This window comes from Pogoniulus pusillus, chromosome 3 (assembly GCF_015220805.1).
Source record: "Pogoniulus pusillus isolate bPogPus1 chromosome 3, bPogPus1.pri, whole genome shotgun sequence".
Classification (NCBI taxonomy): domain Eukaryota; kingdom Metazoa; phylum Chordata; class Aves; order Piciformes; family Lybiidae; genus Pogoniulus; species Pogoniulus pusillus.
The window spans coordinates 14323847-14341493 of record NC_087266.1 but is presented as its reverse complement, the minus strand read 5'-3'; the positions used below and the strand labels follow the sequence as shown (position 1 = coordinate 14341493).

Here is a 17647-nt window from a genome sequence, read left to right as displayed (position 1 = left end):
AGATAATTTCAAAAAGTTGTGGTTTTCTCCCCAGGAAGCTATGAGCTTAACTCTGAAAACATATTTAACATAAAATAATGAAAGCATCTATTTCATGGTGCTCAGACTTCTCAAAAAAGTTGTCTTTTCTGCAAAGCAGAAAGCAGAAAATATTATACTTGCAGAGTGTGTAACTGCACGTTTCTGTAAGAACCAAAAGCCACTGATTATACTCAAATAATGACTACTCCTACATTAATTTATTCTTTGTGTCTTTCAACACAAGTTTATTTTAATGAGATTTCTATACAATGCAAATTATATTGAGTTAGATTGTTTTTTCTCCCCCCTAGTTACGAATTGTCTTATTGAGCTGAATGAGTTCTGCCACAAAGCCAGCATTGTACATAAAATGTCAGGCAGCAATTGGTGGCAGCTTCTTGGTCAAAACTAACTTGGGCTGGACCAGCCCCAGTAAACCAGGTCCATTCATGTCCTCTCATTCACCCTCACAAAGTAAGGAAAATATTAGAAGCAAAGCATTCCTCATTTTCCAAATGTTTTGTAGGGGGAAATGTGCTTTCTTGGTGTACAGGACACTCTGAAGTCCTTGAATGTACTTTAAAGTGCCTTACAATGCATTGGTCACTTTGTTGCTTGAAAAATATTTTTGCATCAGGACAGGAATTGTGTCAGAGCTTAATCCTGAAAAATTATAGTGAATGTCTGAAGGGAACAATATAAAAGAGGCAAAAAGGAAGTCTACTGTCATTACTTCATTTAAATAAAGCTTGTCTTGCTCTCTGCTCTCCAAAACATCAACCTACTCAACCTGCTGGCAGCCTCTGCCCGCTCCAGAGTTGCACTTCTCAGGACGATGAAGCGTCAGGATAGGTCACTTGCACGAGACACGGGGTTAAAAGGATGCGGAGGCAGGGAGGAAGCCAGGCAGGGAGAAAGCCAGGCAGCGAGAGGCCAGAAAGCGCAGACCTGAGTCATGAGGAGATGGACAGGGTGGGAGAGGGATGCGGACACAGCGAGAGATGGGAGGGACGGGTTTGGACAGGCGGAGAGGAGGAGGAGCCGATGAAAAGCTGTTGAGGGAGTCACCGTGCCCGGGACCAGCTGCCCCAGAGGCAAAGCGGAGCGGCGCAGAGGGGCAGCGAGCCGTGCGGGGCGAGTCCCTATCTCGCAGTGACAGTGCAGCCCCACGGTAAGAACACGGGCTGCTGGTGGACAGGGGCGGGGAGGGGCGGGCAAAGAGGCGTGGAGCCGGCAGTCAGCCGAGGCCGAGCGGAGACGGCGGGAAGCAGTCGAGGGAAAAGTGGAGTGCGGAGCTTGGGGGCGGGTAGCGGCAGGCAGCTCGCTGCAGGAGCCGGGCGGTTACCTCGCTCTCCCGCCCGCATCTCCTCCCGCCCCTCCCACACGCTCCTATCCTTTCCCCCACTCTAGGCTGCCACGCCTGCTGCTCCGTTTCACCCCACTGAGCAACCCCCGACGGCAACGCCATGTGAGTGGGACGCTCGCCACCGCCTTAGTAGGCACGTCCGGGATGTGAGGAGCCTCCTGGGTGCCTGCACCCTGCCGCCGCCCGGCCGCTTCGAGGGTCAGAAAGTTGCTGGCTTCCAGCCCTACCCTGCGCCGGCATGACCGAGGTGAAGGCCAAGGAGCCCAGACCGCCTCCGCCTGCCAGAGACGGGGCGGTCCTCCTGCAGGGCCAGCCAGGCCGAGACCCCTTCCGTAGGGAAGCTGAGGCCATCGACATCTCTTTGGACGGGCTGCTCTACCCCAAAAGCAGCGACGAGGAGGTGGACGAGGAGGAGGAAGAGGAGGAGGAGGAAGAGCCACATCAGCAGCAACAGCTTGCGGAGGAGGAGGACCGGGACTCCCTTCCGTACCGACCGGGGTGCGGCTCCCTCTCGGACAAGGACTCTCTGGACACCGTCCTGGACACCTTCTTGGCGCCCGCAGGTCATGCCACCTCCTCTGTGGCTGCGGCGCCTTGGTCCTTCTTCGGGGCGGAGACCACGGAGCCGCCCGACGCCCCGATGAGCCGCGGCCCCTCTCTGAAGATGGGCGAGGCCGCCCAGGGTGCGCCTGGTACCTCGCAGCCTCCACCACGGCCCGCCCTGCTCTGGCCGTCTGGCGACACCTTGACCACGGCCGCTAAACCGCGGCCAGCAGGGCCGGGGAGCGGCGCAGAGGGTCCCACCACGACCCCCAAGGGCGAAACTCCAGGGTTGGCGGAGCTGCCCGGCGGTGGGGGCCGGCCGGGGCCGGGACCAGGGGAGCCGGGACAGGAGTACCTACATGTGCCCCTGCTGCCGCTCAACTCTGCCTACCTGGCCTCGCGTACCCGGCAGCTGCTGGACGTGGCGGAGTACGAAGGCAGCAGCCCCGTCGCGGGGCCACGCTCCTCGCCCCTGGCCCCGGACCTGGCGGGCTACGTTTACCCGCCGGCGGACGCCAAGGAGGGACACTTCGCCTACGGCGACTTCCAGCCCAGTCTGAAGATCAAGGAGGAGGGTCTCAGCCTCGCCACCCCATATCCGGGCGGCAGAGCCACCGCCGCGACCGGCACTGTCGACTTCCCGCAACCCCCGCGGGCCGGGCAGGAGCCCTCGCTGGAGTGTGTCCTCTACAAGACGGAGCCTACCCTCCTGGCTGGGGCTTATGGATCAGCGGCGGCGCCTCCTGACAGCCTGCCCTCCACCTCGGCAGCGCCACCGGGCCTCTACCCGCCCTTGGGTCTCAACGGGCACCAGCCACTGGGCTTCCCAGCGGCGGTGTTGAAGGAGGGCTTGCCCCAGCTGTGCCCACCCTACCTCGGCTACGTTCGGTAAGTAGGGAGGCGGGAGGTGGCCAGGCCCTTTAGCGGGGCTGTCCTCGCTGAGAGGACGAGCCGAGGGATCGCACATCTCCTCGGGAAAGCCGCGCACTTTCACCGCGGGGAGGGACGCTGTGCTGCAGGGTGAGGGGTTGATGCTACGAAGGACTTTCGGACGGCCCCTAGCCAAAGACGGGCGAAGTTCTGCTCTTCGAAGCCCCTGTTGAGTTTCCGATGCACTAACTGCAGTCGCGCTTCCAATTCCTGTGGCGTTTGTGGTGTTCTGAGTGTCCGAGGTCCGTGTGAGACCAGCGCAAAATAGTAACTTTGCATCAGGTACCTTTCCTTTCTTTCTGGCACGATAACGCTCCTGGAGGAGTTGCATTTTTATCCCCATGATGGTTCCGTGCCATCTGATGTCTGAGCAAGTGGCTGGCTCCACACAGGGGAAGTTCAGAATGTTTTCCAGATTGACCTCACTGACAGTGAGACAATATTCATAAATGTCTAAAAATATCCAAAATATCGTTCCGGGTATGGTAAAACCAGTTAATTTCACACACACAGACAGAAAAAAAATGGAAAATTCAAACATTTCTGCATTGATTAGTTAAAGAGTGAAATGGCTTGCTGTTGTGCTGAGATGTTGCACTCTACCTAGAAGTAGATGCAGAAAAAAATGTATCTGTAATGCTACAGTTCCAACAGAAGTTGTTTTTGTAAATTTAATGGTTAACAAAGGCAGTCAGTTTTGTTTCTTGGAGAGAAATTTGCAAACACCCTAAACGTGCTCATCAGAGTTAGTTACTGTTGAGAATGCTGCAGCTAAATGGGAGGTGACAAGTTAACTAATAAAGATTTTTCTAGCTGAGATAAAAAATATTTCCCACGTGAAAGAGGCTTTTGAAAATTACTTCTATCTCATTCTGTGTCTGTACCATTCTGTGTACAGGAAAAAAAACATGTCAGTTGATATGACTTCACTCTCAAGAGCTTTTGATACGAGGATGACGAGCATTGTAGTGAAGTGTTTCTAGATTGCACCATTTTTAGCTAAAATGGATTAAAATCACTAATGGATTAATCACTACTTTCACATTTAGTTATTAACTGGATATTAAAACAAATGTGCACAACTGTATACAAATTACTGTGGTAGAGACCTTTAGCAGGAAAGACAGTCACACTTTTGTTGTTTTCTTGTCCTTCTATACTTCGATTACAAATTCTAAAAGGAAGTTTTTGTTATAAAACTGATTAATGCAAGTAAATGCTTAACTGTTGCAAACCTAGATAATTAATTTCTCGTAATTCTTTTTATTTTGAAGGCCAGATACAGAAACCAGCCAAAGTTCTCAGTACAGTTTTGAATCGCTGCCCCAGAAGATTTGTCTCATCTGCGGAGATGAGGCTTCTGGTTGCCACTATGGAGTACTTACCTGTGGAAGTTGTAAAGTCTTCTTTAAAAGGGCAATGGAAGGTACTATGTGATGCCATTGTTCCTAATTATTTGAAATAAGATTTTCCAGGCACTGATAAGGACTTACTGTTTATTTATTGTTGGTCTTTAGAAGTATTACACTGTAGTCACATTTTCTGTTTTGGCAACTGTTTAAATATTGCACTGAATACTAAATTCTTTCCGAATTGATTTTCCTATCATTGTTTTACTCCAGTTGCTTACCATTTATTATTTACTGTTTATCAGTTAGACTTTTTGAGTAGGTAGTTTTGTGAAAATCTTGCCTATTACTTAATTTGTTTTAGAAAGTGTAGATGCTCTTGCAAGGAAACTTTTATGGTTATGAGCTAGTGATAGATAAGAATTTACTTTGGCTTCATTCTCTTTCTGAAGTTGTGGAATTTTTATTGCTTACAAGATGCAGAATTTGGCTTTCTGGGAACTATGGAAGTATTTCAAGTTTCATGGAACTATTTCAAGATGTAATAATAGTAAGCGGGTTTGACTTTTGTCCCAAATAGCTGTTAAATTGCAAAGTGAAGCTGCAGGTTTAATAAATCAGTAGGAGTACCTATGCTTATTTTTTATTTTTTCCTTGTATGCATTGTATGTTTTTAAACATGAATGCAGGAGCAGATTGCCTGCCTGATGAATCACTAAACCAAATCTATCTACATTCGATGTTTTTTCTCCTTTCCTGACTTTGATCTAGTCAGAGCTAGGATATTCAAAGTTCTCCTTATGGTTAACAGACCCAGTGTTGCAATGTATGGGATCCCTTAAAATAAAATATGGTGCTTTGTTTCTTGTGATACATAGTTTATCCAGCTTTATATAATTTATTGCTCTCCACATGAAAAGAGGAATATTTGAAAGGTAAAAGCTTATCAAGCTAACTATAATTTTTGTTTCCAATTGCTGTAATGTTCTGCTTTAAGCATATTCTGCCTTTAACATACTAGATATTAGTAAAGCGTTAACAGTAGACTAGGTGAGCTAGATGAACTTTGGAGTTAGTGATGCATTTTCTCCAATACAATTGACAGGATTCATAAGGAAGCTATTAGAAACATAGATGTTAACACCTGGCACTTAAGTCACTTAGAGGAATACATATAAGTTTCCTTGGTTGTGCTAACTGGTCTCTTGGTTTGGCCTCAGGTCATGCCAGGGGAGGTTTAGGCTGGAAATTAGGGAAAACTTCTTCACAGAAAGATGTGTTAAGCGCTTAAACAGGCCGCCCAGGGAAGTAGTTGAGTCAATGTCTCTGGAAGTGTTTAAAAGACTTGTAGATGTGACCCTTAGGGACATAGTTTATCGGTGGCCTTAGGTCCATTTAACTGACAGTGTGATGTTTTCTTCTCTCTGAGATACAAATTTGACAAACTTTACCTGAAACCTTTAGGGTTTCCATGAGAGTCTTCACTATCTGTACATGGAGAGGTACAAGAGAGGGAAGTGGAGAATTAAAGATGAGCTAAGTCACAGTAAGAAGACTGATGATGGCTTCAGACAAAGTTTCTAATAAAGTTTATCTGACCTGTGTTATGTATAGGCAATATTGTGATGTCAGTGTGATTCTTCACTGTGTTAGCAGTGAGGAAAACCGTGGGTCTAAACCATTGTGCTTTTCCTTAGCTGAAGAATGCAAACAGCAGAGCATGCCAAGTATTTTCAAAAATGCTAGGCACCAATAGAAAATCCTCTTCGAAAACACAGTGAAATGCAGTACTATAGAGATCTTTCAGGTGCAAATTTGATGAGGCAGATGTAAAAAGTTCCTTTTTCTCCAATCTTTGCTGGGAATTGTAATTTTCAAACCAACTTTCCAGGCTGGATCTTGGTATCAGAATTTGTGAAAATGTGCTGTAATCTGGGTAATGAAAAAGTTTCATGAAGTAGAAAAACATGCAAATATACAAAGGCAAGTTAGGAGATGAAAATGCTTTTTTCACTTACTACAACAGGTTTAATACTATTAAAACTCTTTTATTTTGCATAATACCAAAAATACATTAATGCATAGTAAGCTAAGTGTATTTCCAAATTCAAATATAGTACGCAGAGTTACTTCTTTGAGGGTCCTAAAATTCAATACACAAAGATGACTTTTCCCATCTTTGTGAGAATAGAGAATTTGTGTCATGAAAAAGGAAAGGAGAAAATCTGTGTCAATACATAGTTTTGTATCTTCATGATGCTTCTGACTTCAAAAGTTGTTCAGCCATTTGACATTAATTTGATGAGTTGATTCATGTGAGACACATCATGAGTGAGCTAAAATTGCATTGGTTCTGCTGCTTTGGCTGTTTTGCTAATGCTGGTCTCTTCCTACTGGTCTCATTGCAACTTATTACTGGTTTTCTGATAGATACGGCTTAGAAGATAATTAGCTGCAGAAATATGAATAACTAATTTTTTTTGCTTAAGTTTATATAGTAGTTTAGAAACAGTGTTGAATATTATGTGAAACATCTTTTCAAGTGGAATAGAATCTGTTTCAGGAAGTGTGAAGCTGCATGATTTAAAGAGCATCAGCACCGGACTACTCAGTGTTGCTGATACTCCTGAATTCTAACTTCATGTGTACAATGTGCGTAATCTGAGCTGCTCATTTTAACTTCAGTGAATGGAGAGAAACTGGAATTTCTAGGAAGTAATTTACTGACTTTAAATATCTACTTGGGTTGAAAATAACAGTACTCTAGCAGCAGCTGTTTCTCTGCACTGAGTATCAGGAGTGTATTTGGTGACGTGAATCCCTCCTGTATCAAGGTAGCTGATAAATTTCTGTAGTATATAGAACAAATACAACAAGTCCATAAAATATTTATTTCATATTACCTAAGCATTATAGATATGAAGTATTAGGTATATTATTATATTGCATATAAGCATTGCATTTATTTAAGTATTAAAATACTTACGAGTAACTTGTATAACGTAAGTATATAAAATATAAGTATAGTCAAACTGTTATCTGCCAAAACAGATGTAGGTTTGATGCTCCCTGTCTCCTTAAGCTGTGTATCTGTTCCACAGTATTGAAGATGTGCTAGTAAGAGGTGATTCTTTAATTATTACTTAACAAATGGTATGTTACAATCTACCATTATGTGTAGTGACACATGGCTGCACTTGGTTTCCTGATTATACCTAGCCACAACTTTTTAATTTTCACAAGTGTCTCTTGCTTAATATCAGTTAACATCTAAGTGCATTTCAACATCCTGGAATGCTTTGTACTTAATACATAGAGAGAGTTACATGGAGACATTGAGATCAGGAGATTACCCAGGGTTGTTCTTGTCCTATTGTTACTATACTGTCTTTTTGCTCAGACAATACTTTATGTGAGATTTGTTTCACCAAGCTGTAGGCATTTACAGTGTGGACATCCATATTTGGGCTAATAAATTTAAATGTCCTTTGGAGAGCAATACGCTGTTGAAGAACTAAAATTAAGACATCTAATCAAGGAAGATTGATGCTAAAGTGCCTGTTTTTCTCTTGCACCCAAGAAGGACACATGGTTTTATAGGAACAGTGGTTTTAAATTAGAGCAGGATAGATTTAGGTTGGGTAATAGGAAGAAATTCATCACAGTGAGAGTAATGAAATAGTGAAACAGGTTTCCCAGAGTTGTAGTGAAAGAACCATTCCTCCTGGAGACATTCAGGGTCAAACTTGCTGGGGCCCTGAGCAGTCTGATCTCGTTAATGTCCCTGCTCACTGCAGGGACGTTGAAGAAGATGACCTTTGAGGGTCCCATTACATCCAATGCATTCTATGATTCTAAGGTGTTTTGATGGATGTCTAAGCTGTAGAATCTGATTAATCAGATTAATCCCCTTTCCAGTTTTCCAGATGTTTACTGTCCATTGGGTATTTGAATCAATGGGTAGCAATATCTGCCTTCTGCACATTGCCTTTTTCTGCCAGTGATGTTTCTGTTTTGTCTGCTTTTATTACTCTGAGAGAGTTACTGACCCTTTCTTTCAATTGTAGGACAAGTCAAGGAATAAGAGGAAAAAAATATAGGAAAAGGTGTGCCATAGCAATGTACTGTGATACTTTCACTAAAATCAGTGTGATGGGATGACTGACATATAAATACAATGCTTCTTATGTTGGTAGAAGAGTATAACACTCAGGGATCAGAGGAAGAACAAAGGCCATTCTAATGATGCATACCTTCGAGAGAGTTGGATTGTTTTTGAAACGAACTTCGTGCTCAAATCTTATGTTCTGTATTTTTAAGAAATGGGCCTTTACTGACAAAAAAAGCCAATAGTCTCATCATTTTACATATTTATACCACTGATGGAGTTAATTACTTAAAAACAGTGACCAAGAACCAATTGCGTGCTAGGAAATGTTTCTTCACAGAGAGGGTTATCAAACATTGGAACAGGCTGCTCTGAGCAGTGGAGTAACCATCTCTAGAGGTGTTTCAGCAGTATGTGGACCTGGCACTTAGGGACATGGTTTAGGATTGACCCTAAACTGGTTTAGAGATTGGACTAGATCATCTTTGAGGTATCTTCCAAACAGTTGTTTTGTGTGATTTTATGATACAATGCCACAAGAACTGTAAGTTTTGAGTTGTTGAAGCCAGCATCTCTTCTGAAAGGCCTTAGGTGTGAAATTTGTTTTTCAGTTCCTGTATTTAGACTAAAAAGCTTCATGCCTTTCAAGATGTTGTGCTGGGAAACAATCTTGGAAAATAATCTGAAAACAGTAATCCTGGTTTTGTAATTCATGGCAGTTTCTGTGAAACAGGACTTAATAGTGTTTCTTTTTATGATTGTTTTTTGGGGGATGGATTTTTTTTGTTGGGGGGGAGTTTATTTATTTTGTTGTTGTTGTTGGTTTTTTTTTAATGATGGAAGAGACAGGAAATCACAAAGGCTGAAAAACAGAACTGATTTTAGCTCTGTCCAGAAATGAATGTGTGTTTTTCCTTTTGAAAACAGGATAGATAACATTAAATTATGTTTAAGTTGATGTGTGAAGAAGTGATTTTGAAAGGGAAAAGACAGTGTTACTGCAGGATTGACAGCAAAGGCAGAAAGACTTTGAAATCAGGATGCAAGAGAAGGAGAGTCAGGCAAGGATGTTTCAAGCATTGGAAGTGTTTATTGAAGAGGAGGAAAGCAGTGCAAGATATGTGGTGATTTAAAAATGTACTTCTAGAGAAACCAGTTTTGTTTGGTCCATTTAGTGAAAAAAAAACACCACACTAGTGGAGGATTGTAATATTACATGCTTAAAAACAGTTGATGATGACGTGGAGGAAGACACAGAAACAGGTTGTACAGAGAGGTGGTAGAAGCCACATCTCTGGAAACATTCAGTGTCAGATTGGAGGGGCTCTGAGCAACCTCATCTGGTTAATGATGTCCCAGCTCATTGCAGGGCAGTTGAACTAGGTGACCTTTAGAGGTCCCTTCCTACTTACTCTTTGCCTTCTTTGGTTCTAAGTGCTTTGCTGTGAAACAGATTTGTGTCAGTGGCAGGTCTTTATGTCACTCTAGACTACAGTGTAGTAGCCAGGACATCTGCTTAAGAGCTGGGAAATGAGAGTTCTGTTTCATTGGACAAAGAAGGAAATTGAAAGCAGCCTCCCATTAACTACTGGGCTTTTTATAAAAAGATTAATCATGGTAAAGTGGGGGATGTGTGATTTTGTTAAGTGATTAGAGTTTTGGTCTCACTTCAGGGACTTTTTTCATTTTTACAGAGATGTTTAACACAGAAATGAAACATTTATTAAATGAATAAGAAACAGTATTTAAGGCATGTGGAGACTGTAATGGCATGCAGGGACTTGAAGGGTGTATTTTCAGTATTACAGACTGTAATATAAGTTCCTAGTCCTTCAAGATCAAAGCTCATAAACCCATGTAGTGAGAGGTAAAGTCAACCCACAGTTGCTTTTTGCACATTGAATAGTGTAAATGAAAGAGTCTTAGATTTAGATCAGAGTAAAGGTCAAGTTAAGTTCTTTCCATTACTGATGCTGAACCAGGCTAGACCTAGTTACAGAAAAACTGTCAGAGCAACTACATAGCAATCCTTGTATATTGTCTTAACTTCCAGAAGTCAAGAGTTCTACTCAAAAGCTACATCTGATTCATTATGTTTAGTATAGATGTACAGGTGAGCCTGTTTTCCATTTTATTTTGAAATCATATTTATTGCTGGTTTACACACACCCCTCCTGCTACAAAAAATGACTGGTTTTCTAAATCTATTGCTTTAATCGGTACTTCTGAAATACATTATTAAGACTTGTAAATTATTGAGCAAAACCTGCAGGCTAGCTCTCAGGGAGGAAAAAGCTGTCACTGGGAGACATCTGGCAATAAAATAATTTACAGAGATGCAACAGGCATTTGCAGTTCAAGAAATTGAAAGCTAGGCTAAATAAAACACTGTAATATATTTTGCAAAGAACAGTCCTCCAGTGGTGAGGATAGAATGATTTTACACGAAGGCATTGCCAGTTAAAAGTTATGTGAGGAGGCAGAATCACACATGGGAGAGAGAAAAAAGACTTGCTAATGTACTTTTATTTGCAGATAGGAGGAACTGAGAGTCTGCAAACAAGTGCTTTGCTTCTGTGCAGTGTGGGCACAGATGCGCTAACCCACATAAATGATTGCTTGCATCTGATAACCTCCAACATGGATACAACCTTATCTTTTCCAGATTTCACGTATCAGCAAAAGCTCTGCAACTCATTTGTTTGTTCAAATGACTTTAAGTGACTTAACAGCAAGTCAGTGAGCTCAGTTATAGTGGAGTTTTTAAAGACACTGTATGAGCTACTTGGAGCAGTATTTGAATTACAGTGACTTCCTGCTGGAGTGAGATCTGTGCAGCTTTAGTGACAGCAAAACCTGTGATTGTGCTTGTGTGTGCAGACTGCTGACATTTTGACCACTTGCTCATATAAACCTGCCAGTATAGCAATAGTCATTACACTACTGAAAACTGTATTTGCCTGTTTGTGTTAGGACTTTCATCTTTGCTAGCACAAATGGGCTTTGATAGAGGCAAAGAAAAATGCCATCCTACAAGAACATAGAAGAAACAGATTAATTTGTCTCTCTATTCTCAATTAAATCTAGGTCAGAAACTGATACATTGATATATTGAGAGAAAGCTACAACATGCACTGTCAAAAAGAGGTGAAAAGTAAACTTGTATAGGAAAGTTAACATTAAATCAAGACTTCTGAGAAAGTGGCAGTTGACAGTTGCCAGATTCATATTTCTTTAAGAAACACAAATAGCAGACTTGATGATCTATGAGGTCTTTTCCAACCTTGATGATACTGTGATACTTTCTAACCTATGCTCTAGGGATTGGACTACTGTCCTGTTTTCTTTTTTTTTTCCTTGATTATAATCACAACAGTCATAGAAAAGCTATTGAATGATAAGTTTCCAATGGAAAAGTTTTATCTTGATTAACCAATTATCTGGTGTATTTTCCTTTTCTTACACAATCTGACCTTTGGATGGTTGCTGCCACTTATATTACTAATATGAAGCAAGTAACAGCTCTGTACAGTGGTACCAAGAGAACGTTTGCTCAGATTTACCTGCAGATAGGAGATTCAATCAGACCAAGACCACATAAAAACCCTTGACAGATGAGACTAAAAATACTATATCTATATACATATATATATATCTAACTTTATATGTCTTCTAGATAATTTGCAGCAAAATCAGGATTAAATATGAGACCAGGAGGTGTTAGGGAGAGACTGGTAGAGCAAGCAGAGTGGAAAACTCACATGAAGGTGTAATTTAGGTGCTTGTGACTGTGGCTTTTTTGTAGTCCTGAAAACAAGGAAGTAGTTGACAATAAGAATCAAAAAGTGCCTGAGATTTTATCACCAAGGGAGGGTTGGGCTGCCAGTGTTTTGACATTTTCTTGCTTCCTTTTTTTTTAATGCTATTATTATGGAGGTGCTATGGAAGAAATAAACCAAGTGATGGTGTAATAAAGATGAAGTCGTTGGTCATTATTAGATTTTGAATCACAGTTTATGACATAAATAGGAATGAAATAATATTTACTTTTTGAAGATCAAAGCAAATTCTTACTATGCCTAAATTCCAATTAAGAGAGTTAATTTCTTCTATGGTGTGCACTGAACAGAGAGTTTAATAGTTTAATCTTGAACTCTCAAATACATGAACATTAAAGAGTAGATTTCATAATGGTGCTTCATTTACAATTTGTTTTGCACATGTGAAAGGTTCTGTTCAGTCATGGAGTTATAGTAAGTGTTTGCGATTTCTTAAGTAATTTTGAAGTAATTGATGTATTTTTAATTAAGTGGACATTGGGTCTACTAACAACTAAGTTATGATGAGGTTTTTAAGAGCTGTATAACTGTAAAATTTTGAAATTTTATTTGTAATGCTTCATCTTAGATATGTAATATTTAAACACTGTTATATAAATGAGGGTATTTAAATGTGTATCAGTACAATTCAAGCTATTAACTTGAGTTTCCAGATAATTTCCTGTTCCAGCAGGAACAATGTTGCCATTACTGCTTTTACTCAAACTCTTTATCCTCCTTTCAGCAGTTAAGGGCGCACACTTGGGCGTTGAGGATGCAAACCACATACTGATATGAGGAGTGAATTCTAAGTATTGATGTCAACAAATAGAGTTCTTTGAGTATTTGCACCATGATATGTAATGATACAGTATTTGCTCTAGTAGGCCAGCATATTGCTATGCCATGATAGCAGGAAGACTACAGCTTCAATTCCTGTAGCATTGTGAAATGCCTGTGAACATTTTACTGCCATACTGGAAATACAAAGTCAGTTTTTTGGTCACCCAGTGGACGTGGGTTATATGGACTCAGACTGTGTTGTGTAAAAGGATTCTCTAGAAGAGGTCAAGAAGAGACATATTTTTGGGTTTTAGGGAGACCAAAGAACCAAACCAAAACACCCACATACAAAAGTTAACCTATACTATGTTACTTTGTAAATTAACTGTACATTATAGCATCAGAATGCCAAAGGTAATTTTATGTATTACACATTTTAGTTACACTAGCAGTTTTTAAATTGTTATTGCTTATCAAAAGACTTAATGCTTTTGTAGCTAAAAAGGGCAAAGCAAGTTGAGGGAAAACTGCAAATAAGCCCAAGGAAGATGTATTTAAAACAAGTGTTTTGCTTCCTGGTCCATTGCCAAAACATTTTTATTCACCCTATTACTTTTGTTAATGTTTCCTCTAAAAAGAAATCCAGATTAGAATTAATGTATGCAAATAAATGAAAATTCCTTCCAGTTTACTGCATTACTACATAATTTTAAAATGCCAGTCAGTGAATGTGGCTACAGATTTTATTATCTACCTCTTTGTAGTAAAAAAGGAACTGTAATAAAGATGAATTTCAGGTGATCAGATTTCTTTAACTAAACCCAAAACAATTTATTTTTAAAAGTATAGGTAAGAAATAAATTAATTATATATAAAAAGAAAGTAAGCACAGAAACAGTACAGTTTTTCACTTGGTTTAGCACTAGTTCCTTTCTTTTGTTAGAAGAGAATGTTCTTCCTTCTGCATTGTCATCTGAGGTTTCCTTTTCAGTTTGCTCTTAACCTGTGGAGAAAAGCTATTGGTGAACCATTTTTTGCTAGTTTGAAGCTAGCTAGAGTGTTTTGGGGAGAAGAACTAGATTACAGGCTGTGAAAGGGAAACAGTGGTGGTGTCTACTTCACTCATAGGCTTGCTGAGATGTATAAGAGCAAGAATCAAAACATAGATAAGGGAGTTGCTCTCTGTCCAGGCTGTGGGCTGCATTTTCTCTCTCTAACCTAACCTGCCGTCCCTCTGATTAATCCTCCTGCTTACTAACTCCCCCCTGGCTGACCTTCCATTCTTTCTTGGGCACAAGGCAATGTCTGGGGTAAGGTAGAGAGGGTTGGAAGAAGGTGGAAGGGCATTTGGAAGCCCCTCCTGGGAAGTCAGATTTCTGGGAGGGCTGTTGTGTTTCTGTATTCCCTTTTACCTTGTATATTTCTGTCTATACTGCAAATATCTGCTTGTATATTGTGCTAGCTGTAAATAATAAGCTTCATTCAATTTCCAGAGCCGGCTGATTCTAGTCTAAGTGATTTCCAAAGTGGGGTAGGGGGGGCGGGGAACACCCAAACCATCACACATTGCTGATTTTGCCATGTGCAGAGAAAGGACAGAACAGGATTACAAAGAAAGCTGAATAACATCAGCATCTGAGTAGAGTGATATCTCAGTTTTGTTTCATAGAATCAGTCAGGGTTGGGAGGGATCACAAGGATCATCTAGTTTGAACTGCTCTGCCATGGGCAGGGACACCCTACCCTAGATCAAGCTGGCCAGAGCCTCATCCAGCCTGGCCTTAAACACCTCCAGGGATAGGGCCTCAACCACCTCCTTGAGCAACCCATTCCAGGCTCTCACCACTCTCATGGTGAACAACTTCCTCCTCAAGTCCAGTCTGAACCTACCCATCTCCAGCTTTGCTCCATGCTACTGATGGCATCAGAATAGTACTGATCCAGACTTTTGGAAAGATTTTAAAAGTTTTTTTACTGATGTTTATTATATTTGGAGATCCACATTCATAATATTCCATTAAAGAAGCATCCATGATATTGATACTTCTGTAGCTTGTCCACACTTCTTTTGATCCATTTTATTGCTCTCAAAGTCAGTGCTTTTTGTTGTAGTTGTTTTCATACTAGGTGCTGGTGAGAAACTGAAAATAAGACATGCCAGGGAGGGTTTTAAAGTTCCAACTTTGTATGGTGTACCTGGGCTTAGTTTGAAAGGCTATGTGGCAATTAGATTTGATTTCTGCCTACTGAGATACTTACCTTTGTTTACTTAGTATAAAAATCAATCACAGAAATGATAAATATTATACTAAAGCATAAAAGTAAACTTTTTTCATTCTCTTTAAATGAACTTTGAAAGTACACAAACTTCATTGTGTTCAAAAGAATGTCAAGATTTTTTTTTTCTCTGCTGGAAACTAATTTAATAGATTCCATTTTAATATAATAATGACAGGCTTTTCCTAACTAAGTCCTCCAGAATGAAGCAATGGCTAACCTAAACCAAAAATGTTACAGCCTTCTTCTGTTTGTGCTGTTTGACAGTGCTGGCTGCATCTGTTCAGATGGTATTTCAGCAGGTCTAGTAAAAAACTTCTTCTCCATCAGAGGTAATTTACTCTGCCTCAAGGGTGGTTTATTTTGTTTTTTGTTTTTTTAATGCCCTGCCCCAAATTCTCAATAGAGTTTTATGTCAGATACTCCATATTAATCCAAGCAAAATTTACTTATGTTCTTTAAAATCAGGAGCAATAACTTAAAAATAAGTTTGAAATAAATGAATCAATCTCCTCTGATGCTTGATTTACTTAAGAACTATTGATATCTGTTCATACCATCTGGTAATTATTTTGGAGTTTGATAGATGAAAAGTTTCACTCCTAAACAGGCCAAATAAATTATTAGATTTAAACAGAAATGCAAGATTATTTGAAAGTTGCCATACAATGAAGATGTCCTGTAAAGGTTCAAGTATACTTATTTTGAATCCACTTATTTCTGGAACATTTATATACAGAAATAATTCTGTCATGTTAGAAAACAAAGTATTAATCTCATTTTCCTTTTGCCTACAGGGCAGCACAACTATTTATGTGCTGGAAGAAATGACTGCATAGTTGATAAAATTCGCAGGAAGAACTGTCCAGCTTGTCGCTTGAGGAAGTGCTGTCAAGCCGGCATGGTCCTGGGAGGTGAGCTGCTTTCCAAATCTAATGCAGAAAAACAGGCAGTCAAGAAGAACATGACCTCCAACCTGTTGAGCTTAAACCATGTTGCTTTGATACTGCAAGGGAAAGAACTACATGTTTTTAAATGATGTTTTAAAATTCTTTATTATATTTTTTTAACAAAACTGGAAATTGTGAAATGAAAATACATTTATATAGGAATCTCTCTCCTAGCATGTACCCTTTAACTAATTGTCTTTCAAGGGCTGCAATTGTGTGTTTGGTGTGTGCCTGTATGTTACCCTCTGCAACTCTGATATTGATGACCCTGCTTTGACAAGAGCTGTTGGACTAGATGATCTCCAGAGGTCGTTCCAACCCGCACTGTTCTGTGATTCAGTGATCTTGGTTACATACCACTGGGAGATCCCCTGTTGGTGAAAGGACCGTGTGCTGAGACTTTTCAACCAGGATTATGAGGGTAGTGGAATACTGGTGTGGGCTGCCCAGGGAGGTAGTGGAAGCCCAACCATTGGAGACGTTCATTGTCATGCTTGATGGGGCTCTGAGCAACCTGATGTAGTTGGGGATGTCTGCTTACTGCAGAGGGGTTGGACTAGATGGCCTCTAAAGGTTCCTTCCAACCCAATGTGTTTTATGGGTTTATGATTCTATTTGTTTGCAGGTTTTGATCAGAAAATTTGATTTAAATAAAAACTAAAGAAGCAAATGGAGATAGACACCCAAGTCAGGAATCAGCACTACCTTATTTTTTCACTTGTGCTCTCCATCATTACTTTGAGTACACGTCAACAAAATTATACCTTTCTGCTCCACTGAAGAGGGCCAGGTGGCAGTTGCAACAACACAACAGCTTGCTTATTAGATGTTGGGAAATCTCATCTTTGAATTAGTTGTTGGGGTAATGGATTTCCTTTTTTTTAAATGCAAGAAAGCTGAGCACTGTGCCTTTGAAAGCATACAGGGGGAAAACGGTGTAGGATCAGTTAGTCACATTGCAAGTTTTGCTGTATGCAGGAATGTTTCCTGTATGTTTTTCATGAGAACTTGTAAGTGCAGAAGAAAATGGCTATATAGAGGTGATAGAAAGATTATGTTCTCAAAGGGAATTGTAAAAAAATAAAAATAAACCCAAACCTCTGATTTCTTTCTAATATATTTTAATGCATCAACATCTCTTTCTATCCCTGTATTTTATGTATTATTTTTATCCCTTATTTTTATGTATTGTGCATGATTTCATTATCTTGCTAATCTGTGCTCATTCATAAATCAAAACATGTAGGTTTTAGATTGATATTTTGATTGCACAGCTCTGTGCTTTTGGCTTCTGTACTATTGTATGGAGTTGGAGTAATCTGCACACATGGCCATTGTGTCGTTCTTACCTTTCATACCTTTACTGGTGATGTGAATCAGTAGTTCCTAAACAATGAGCAGCTCTTGGCACTTCATCTGTAAGCAACAGTGCTGCAGCTCCAGAGATCAGCCAGCAGGATGAAGTGATGCTGCAGTATTCACTGTGTTCTGCGGCATACCCT

The 17647-nt window shown here is 40.6% G+C and overlaps 1 protein-coding gene across 1 annotated transcript in view; it reads left to right on the top strand.

Annotated features, from left to right (window-relative positions):
* Positions 1–1101: 1101 nt before the first annotated feature.
* PGR (progesterone receptor) overlaps positions 1102–17647 on the top strand; it is a 42193-nt gene continuing 25647 nt past the window's right edge. Inside the window, exons 1-4 of the mRNA XM_064170471.1 lie at positions 1102–1192; positions 1432–2818; positions 4135–4286; positions 15993–16109. Of these exons, the coding sequence (XP_064026541.1) occupies positions 1626–2818; positions 4135–4286; positions 15993–16109 (1462 nt within the window). The 5' untranslated portion in view covers positions 1102–1192; positions 1432–1625. The remainder of the gene's footprint in view (positions 1193–1431; positions 2819–4134; positions 4287–15992; positions 16110–17647) is intronic.